This window comes from Schistocerca piceifrons, chromosome 7, assembly GCF_021461385.2.
Source record: "Schistocerca piceifrons isolate TAMUIC-IGC-003096 chromosome 7, iqSchPice1.1, whole genome shotgun sequence".
Classification (NCBI taxonomy): Eukaryota; Metazoa; Arthropoda; class Insecta; order Orthoptera; family Acrididae; genus Schistocerca; species Schistocerca piceifrons.
In genome coordinates this window covers 492,613,591-492,622,349 of record NC_060144.1, presented here as the reverse complement: position 1 = coordinate 492,622,349, position 8,759 = coordinate 492,613,591, and the positions used below count along the sequence as shown (strand labels likewise).

Below are 8,759 nucleotides of genomic sequence, written 5' to 3'. Positions count from 1 at the left end.
TTGGGTTGCTGAAGTAGAGTTCTATCGTAAGGGTATTTTCAGACTTGTAGAAAAAAAATGTGTGCAAATAAATGGAGATTACATTGAAAAGCAACAAAGTATGTAGATTAAGTTGATGTACTTGGTTTGTCTAAGATATGAAGATTTTGAAAGTTGTTGCTAGTTACTTTCAGTATGGCCCTCATATACACTGGGTGCACAGAACCTACCTGTTTTCATTCAAGTTTTTAATTATGTCACTGTCTGGTCAGTATGAGTGTAAATTTGTGCCAAGCTGTAAAAACACTCACATTAGATGGGAGGAAATGCTTTCACAAAGTTTCTATATAAACAGATTAGTAAATGAGTATAAGCATAGGGAATAAAAGTAATGGAATTTCAAACACTTCCAAAAAACATTATAGCTCACATAATACTCAATATTAAATGTTGAATAGAGCCATAAACAGCGAGGGTTGAGATCTCTGGAGAAATTGAAGTATTTATCATAAGAATAGGCTAAACAGTGTGGGAGGTGCTAAATGGTAAGAATAACAGTAGGCAAGAAGTTTAAATTCATTTACAGGAATGTGAGTCTCAAAGCAAAAAGATAGTGGTAGGATCAGAGTTACTACACTGCTTGGCAATTGCTAAAGAACAACTAACAATGGCTATGGAACACCTGGCCAATGTCAGTAAAGCAAAATACAGAAAGCAGCATATGTTAACCGCATTGAAGCCCGTGCACAAATGCTCTGTATGCATTTGACAGTTAATGCAGTCAGTGATTGAAGAAGTTTGTTGTGGAACCAGTTAGTGTGACATTCTGGGTGGTACTGTGACAAGTCTTCAAGCATAATTTGAGTACTTACGACCTTTGATGAGCAGTTGAATGGCTCAAATCTGGTCAATCTGTCATTACTGTGGCCACAGTAATGGGTACAATCCAATGAAAATGGCAGCTGAAGTTGAAAATGCTATGCAGAAGCATTCCAATGGTTATAGACAGACCACCTCACCACAAAAGTATTGATACATAGCCCTAGTGGTGAAAAAGAACAGACATCTTACTGCTTGGCAGATTGCTGCAGACCTTGCAACTATTACTAGTGCACATGTCTCTGCCAGAACCATTTCATGGCAATCAAATCAGGCTGGTTTCAATGCTTGGAAGCCAGTTAAATGCATCCCACTTTAACCATACTATTATTGAGAAAGAGTTCATTGGTGTAAGGAGCATGTTGGTTGGGTTTAAAAACAGCGGTCCAGAGTGGCATTCTCTGTGGAAATTCATTTCCCTGTGACAAGCGATTCTGGCCACCAGTTAGTGTGGATAGAGAGGGGAACACGTTACCCACTACAGAATGTTCATGAACATCATTGGTATGGCATAGATGTTATAGTTGAGCAAGCATTGTGTGAAAGAAAGTGAATGTGTTTCCTTTTCTGAAGAAGGTTATGGCAAAAAGATAAATGTGTAACTATTTTTTTATTGTATTTGTCTGCAATTCATCATATCATATTTACAGTGAGTAGCAATCTATCCTTTTCATCATGTTAAAATAATTTAATAGGGTAGATAAAAAGTCTACTCACCATGTGGTGGAAGAACACACACATAAAAAAATGTTACAATTAGGCAAACTTTCAGATACAGTGGTTTCTTCCTGAGGCAGAACAGTTAAAGAGGAAGATACTGGGCTGAAGGAAAAGGACTGGAGAGATCCACAAAAAGGGGTAGATTTTGGTAAAGTTACCCAGACCATGGGTCTGGGGAGACTTACTGTACAAGATGAGAAGGAAAGGCTGATTGTTGGGGCTGCATCGGATGAGATTTGAAAACCTGAGCATTTAAAGATGGAAGACAAGGCAATATGCAAGACAGAGACAACTGCTTAAATATCATGTATGAGTTAATAAGTGTGAAATGCTAACTGCATTCCACATTCTAAGTTACAGAGGTGGGAGGGGGCAGTGAAAAATAGACAGGTAAGACAATGAAAGATGTAGAAAACTAAAATGGAGTGAAGAAAAGAGAAGTCACTGTGAAGAAAAGCTGAGATGGAAGAGATTAATGTAAATTAAGAGCAGGTGGGTGGTGAGAGCCAAGGACATGCTGCAGTGCTAGCTCCCACCTGTGGAGTTCTGGGAAACTAGTGTCTGGGGGGAAAATCAAGTTAGTGTGTGTAGTGAAACAGGCACTGAGGTCACGACCATCATATTGTAGAGCATTCCGTGCAACAGGATATTGTGTGTTGCCAGTATACACCCTCTGTCTATGCCCATTCATCCTAATTGATAATTTGGTGGTAGTCATGCCAATGCAAAAGGCTGTATTGTATTTACATAACAATTGGTATACAACATGTCGTTTCACAGGTGGCTTCCCCTTTCATAGTATATGTTTTGCCAGTTATAGGGCTGGTATGGGTGGCAGTAGGAGGGTGCATAAGGCAAGTCTTGCAGTGGGGATGGTCACAGGGGTAGGAGCCATAGGTTAGGGAGATGGGTGTGCAAGGAGCAGTGGGTCTGACAGGAATATTGTGGAGATTGGGAGGGCGATGAAAAGCTATTCCAGGTGCAGTGGGTAAAATTTCAGACAGAATGGATCTCATTTAAGGGCATGATTTTAGGAAGTCACAGCCTTGTCAAAGTAGCTGACTAGTACATTCAAGACCAGTATAATACTGAGTGACCAGTGGTGTGTTCTGAAGTTGTTTTTAGGGGGGTTCAGCAGTACCAGGATTGGATGTGATGGCCCAGGAAATCTGCATTTGAACTAGGCTGGAAAGGGGGGGGAGGGGGGGGGGGGTAAATACATCCAGTGAAGGCTGAGGTGAGAATGATAGGTGTATTGCTGTAGAGTCTGCATGCAAACAAATACTTATGCCTCGAATGCCAGGGCTATATGGGAGGGAACGTTTGACATGGAAAGGATGGCAACTGTCAAAATGTAAGTACTGTTTTTGTTGGTAGGTTTAATATGGACAGAAGTGTATAACTAACCTTCAGTGAGGTGTTACCGTCTGCTTATTCCCATTCATCCTAATTGGTAATTAGGTGGTAGTCATGCCAATGTGAAAGGCTGAACAGAGTTTACTTAACAGCTGCTCCGTGTGTCATTTCACAGGTGGCTCTCCCTTTGTTAGTATATGTTTTAACAAAGAGAGAGAGGGGCTGACCAGTACTTACCTCAGCTCAGAACAGCCGAGAGATACACAAAACAGAACAGAAAATTTACGTATCCTAGCTTTCGGAACTTTGTTTCTTCGTCAGGGAGGAGAGAGGGGGAAAACAGGGGAAGAACGGCAAGTGGATTCAGTTACTCACAACCCAGGTTATGAAGCAACAGGGGAAAGGTAAACAGGGAGGGTAGCAAAGATGGACGCATGGGTGTCAGAGGGAAGCCAAAGATATTCTACTGTAAGTACTGTGCCAGCTTCAAACCAAAGAGGATGCATACAGAAGTAAAGAGGTATATAGTATAAAGATAAACACAAATATGTAGGACAAAAAGATGTGTGAATGGCTAAAGAGTAAAGGGAAAGAGGGGAAGACTGAAGAGTAAATGGAAGTGAGGTTGATTAACGTAGTTTCAGTCCAGGGGGATGGCAGGATGAAAGGATGTGTTGGACTGCAAGTTCCCATCTCCGCAGTTCCAAGGGACTGGTGTTGGGTGGGAGAAGCCAAATGGCACGTACAGTGTAGCAGGTTCCTAGGTCCCTCGAATTATGCTGGAGGGCATGCTCTGCTACTGGGTATTGGACATCTCCTAGGCGGACAGTTCGTCTGTGCCCGTTCATGCGCTCAGCCAGGCTTTCCTGAAGACCCAGCAGCTGCTGCCCCTGGCCTGGTATAGGTTTATAGACGACATCTTTGTGGTCTGGACTCATGGTGAAGAAACACTCCTTAATTTCCTCCATAACCTCAACTCCTTTTCGAGTCTGAATTTCGCCTGGTCCTTCTCCGAAACCCAAGCCACCTTCCTGGACGTTGACCTTCATATTGTTGAAGCTCACATCCACACCTCTGTCCACATCAAATCCACAAACAAACAACAGTTCCTTCACTTTGATAGCTGCCATCCATTCCACATAAAACGCTCTCTTCCCTACAGCCTAGGTATCTGTGGTAAACGTATCTGCTCCAGTGACGAATCGCTCAACAATTACACCAACAACCTGACCAGTGTTCTCCTCTCCTGCAACTATGCTGCAGACCTTGTCCACAAACAGATCTCCCAAGCAGTAGATTCCTCCCCATCCAACAACAATGATCCTACCCCCAGACCACACAGAAGCATCCCCCTTGACACCCAATATTATCCTGGCCTCGAATACATCAATAAATTACTCTGCCAGGGATATAACTTTCTCAAGTCAAGCCCTGAAATGAGATCATCCTTTGACAATATTCTCCCCACACCACCCAGAGTTGCCTTTCATCACCCCCCTAACCTCCGTAACATCCTTGTCAAACCCTACAATGTTCCCAGACCACCTTCTCTACCCAGCGGTTCCTACCCCTGTAACCGACGCCGCTGCTAAACCTTCTCCATGCATCCCCCCACAACCACATACTCCAGCCCCACTACTGGTAAAACATACACAATTCAAGGCAGGGCCACATGTGAAACAACACATGTCATTTATCAGCTGACATGCCTGCACTGCACAGCCTTTTACATCGGTATGACGACAACTAAACTGGCTGAGCACATGAACAGGCACAGACAAACTGTCCGCCTAGGAGATGTCCAATACCCAGTAGCAGAGCATGCCCTCCAGCATAATTCGAGGGACCTAGGAACCTGCTACACTGTACGTGCCATTTGGCTTCTCCCACCCAACACCAGTCCCTCGGAACTGCGGAGATGGGAACTTGCACTCCAACACATCCTTTCATCCTGCCATCCCCCTGGACTGAACCTATGTTAACCAACCTCACCCCCATTTACTCTTCAGTCTTCTCCTCTTTCCCTTTCCTCTTTAGCCATTCACACATCTTTTCATCCTACATAGTTGTGTTTATCTTTATACTATATACCTCTTTACTTCTGTATGCATGCTCTGTATGCATCCTGGAAGATGAAAGATCTGCTGGGCTCAGCTAAAGACATGCTCAAACTCAACACACCTGGCATATATAGCATTGCCTGCTAATGTGGTGTACAGTACATTGGACAAACGCAGTGCTGCAACCTTTGATTATGAGAACACCAGGGTGCTGTGCCGAGCCGGGAGCTATTGGGACAGCATCATTAAAGAACCAATAGAAATGGCTCTGAGCACTATGGGACTTAACTTCTAAGGTCATGAGTCCCCTAGAACTTATAACTACTTAAACCTAACTAACCTAAGGACATCACACACATCCATGCCCAAGGCAGGATTCGAACCTGCGACCGTAACGGTCGCGCAGTTCCAGACTGTAGCGCCTAGAACTGCTCGGCCACTCCGGCCGACGAATCAATAGAAATATGGGTCCATGAGAATCTTGTGAACAGGGTCGAAGGTTATCAACTTAGCGTGGCCTGGAATCCAGCATCAGCATTGACAAATGTGTGTGTGAATAAAATGGCAAATAATCTCTTTAAGATGCCCCACCCTGGCTTGGCAACACCCTAAGTTCCACCTGCTCATCATTGTTGAGCACTTCAAAAATGTACCTGTACAGAGAGAAACTGTGATGGATTCCTAGTAGTTTCCAGACAGGCAACCCCTCCACATGCCTACTGGCAGTCACAAGAGCAGCACTATAGCCTATCTGCATGTCCCTAGGACTATTATCACAGTCTGTCTCTGTTCAGATACATTTTTGACACGCTCAAAACTGGCAGCAGGTGACGCTAAGGGTGTTGCCAGACTGAATAGTCTTAGCGGATCCTTTGCTGTTTTAGTCATGCATGAGTCACCCTTTGTGATCACACCCTAGGAAGCCTTGAAAAAGAGGGACAAAGAAGCATAAGCACCCCTGTGTTGCTTTAGCTCACATTCAAATTTCATCAACTGGTCTTCAGTGGCCCCTCATGGCGTCATCCTATACACCAGTGCAAAAACAGTGGTTACATTGCACTCCAAAAGGATGTGGTCACATTCGATGAGGTTGCTGGTCCACAATGTCCTCAGAGACAGATTGAATCATCCGAATGTCAAAGGTTGCCAAGAACTTCGTCCTGCAGTTCATCACATTGCGAACTGCCATTTTCAACCGCAAAATGTGTGTGTATAAATGCCCTGAGGAAAGGGGTGGTTTCATTGACGTCCTTTATTCCACCTCCTAAGGCCTTTCAGTGTTGATTCTGAGCAGTAGTGTGTCTGAAATGTTTTCTTAGCGCCCATAAGAAAACTGCATGATTTAAACATTGGGTATTGCAGTTCTGACCTCCATCACACAAGTGTCCAAATTAAGGGGTGAAATATGGATAAGAGGGATTGCGATGACCTTCCTATTATGTGATATGTCCATGGTGACTTTGGCCAGAACTGTGATGATAACTGGCGATATCATTAACCCTCCTTACACCTCACATGAACTTCTGACCTCTGGGATTTTTTTCACATTTGTCAACACCTTGCTGTTTAAAGCATCACTGAGGCTGAGGGTGATGGTGATGTTTCAGGGTACCGAACTTCTGCACCATTACAAAAGACAGTTGTAGATACCTTCAAGCCAATTCCAACTTCTACATTGCGATGGGAGACAATTACAGAGTTTCAAAAAAGTTATCCTTTAATTGTATTACACAGTGTGGTTTGGCAAATGCGTGTGCTCATGCCATACTTCTTTTGTATCTTACACTTACAGGAGTTGTAGATGAAGACATAGTTCACCATCTTTATAAAGGTTATCGTTTTGGAGTCAGCAAGATACTGGGAGAAATAGTGTGAGATGACAGAAAGGTCTTATGTGTAAATAATATGAAATTTACTGCAAAAACAGTTCAAGCATTTTCTTTTCTATTACAACAGTTTCTTTCAAGAGACCGTAATAATGGAATGCACATATGGCTGAGGGCCACACAGCAATGAATTAAATAGTATATCACTGAACATTTATGCCATGCAGTACCCATTTATAAACATTATGTTTTATTTTATAAGATTACCATTTGTGGTGGCTGCAGTAACGCTCTACAGAAACATTTGGCAATGGTGTAGAATCTTACTTATTACCCATAAATCTACAAAGGCATATTACTGGCAGTACACCAAAAAGTAAATTAAGAATAGAGACAAAATTCAGTTACACATTTTTTTCCTGATACAAGAAGATTTATTTTTATTAGAGTACATTCTGCATAATGGGATTTTTTTCTGTACAATGTTGCAGGTTCAATGAAGACATATTGGTTGGACAAAAAAGAGTATCGTAATCAATTAATGCGCATGGCTATTCCTGGCCCAAAACCACAGTGGGAGTATGATGCTGATCGTGCATCTATGCATGGTCTGCTAGGCCCCTCCGATGAACGTCGTGTCTATTCACCAGTCACTTTTCAAGATGTGGCAAGGCGTTCTATAGCAAGTTCACCTGTTAAAACCACAGGGAATCGAGGTAATAAGGAAAGTACATTATTTTGTGTGGTATAATGTGCATCCAACTCAACAGTCTAATATAATTTTTTTCTATATATTCATCCACACAAACAGAAATACGTTCCAACTCCATGGGAGCAGTATTTGCAACTTCCTGCATGGCAACATCTTCAGCATGTGACATTGATCGGGCAGATGTAATCACTTCCTTCACACGGATACAAACTACATGTACAGCTGTCTCACCACAAGGGAGGGCTGCTCCCTTGATGAAGTTTCCATCAATAAACAGTGTGTCCTCAGATGGAGCTCTTCTGCCTATACCTCCTCTAAATTCTCCAGTTCCTGGCACAGATTGTGAAACTGTTAATTCTCACTTTGGTAACTGCCCTACACTGACTTGTCACAAGGAAAGTACTCTGTGTGACATGCATCATCCATATGGAAATATACAAAGCTCAACAGTAGTTCCAGAAGAAGATGAAGAGGGAGACGAGGAAGAAGACAGTGTGCCTGTGAAGATGCAGCTTCCACCCACTTCACGTTCTGATGGGAGCCTATGCATCCGCACTAAGAAAGTGATTCACCGTAGCCAGGGACAGGGAATGGTCCAGCAACAGTGTTGTGGTGGGTTTGGCAACTCTGGGGCAAAAGACAAGCAGCACAGCAATTCTTGTGATATTCTCTGAAGCTAAACTTCAATTTTAGTTATTAACATTAAAGAATTTGCATACAGTTGTACCACGGATGTATTTTTCAAGTGTTGAAGTGTGTTTCATTTTATGTGAGACAAACAGCTGGAGGAGGCATGACACAGAAACAAAAATAAAAAGTTTCATATTCCAGAACTGCCTTATCCTTTAACAGGAGAAAAATTAGTTAACAAACAGAAAGAGATCTTACATCATAACTTAACATACAAATAAAATGCATTTTATTTTTCACTCATCTACATATAACTGTGTATCTGTTATTGAACATATTTAAATAATCTTCTTCTACTTTCCACATTCCTCTGCCATAGAAAGAGAAACCAAACATAAAATCACAATATTTAACATCTTTAGTTACTGTGTTTTTCTTTTTGTGCATAGAGATCAGATGAATCTCATATTCATAAAAAGGAGAAAGCAACACACATTACAAAATGATAATAGAACTTTTGTCTGTGTAATGTTTTGGGATCTATTACTTTTTACCATTTATTTGTCATCCCTTTGAAATTTTATGTTGTTCAATTAT

At 42.1% G+C, this 8,759-nt stretch overlaps 1 protein-coding gene across 1 annotated transcript in view; it reads left to right on the top strand.

Annotated features, from left to right (window-relative positions):
- LOC124805180 (soluble guanylate cyclase 88E) overlaps positions 1 to 8,487 on the top strand; it is a 352,299-nt gene extending 343,812 nt beyond the window's left edge. Inside the window, exons 13-14 of the mRNA XM_047265670.1 lie at positions 7,312 to 7,536; positions 7,632 to 8,487. Coding sequence (XP_047121626.1) covers positions 7,312 to 7,536; positions 7,632 to 8,206 — 800 coding nt within the window. The 3' untranslated portion in view covers positions 8,207 to 8,487. The remainder of the gene's footprint in view (positions 1 to 7,311; positions 7,537 to 7,631) is intronic.
- Positions 8,488 to 8,759: the final 272 nt, after the last annotated feature.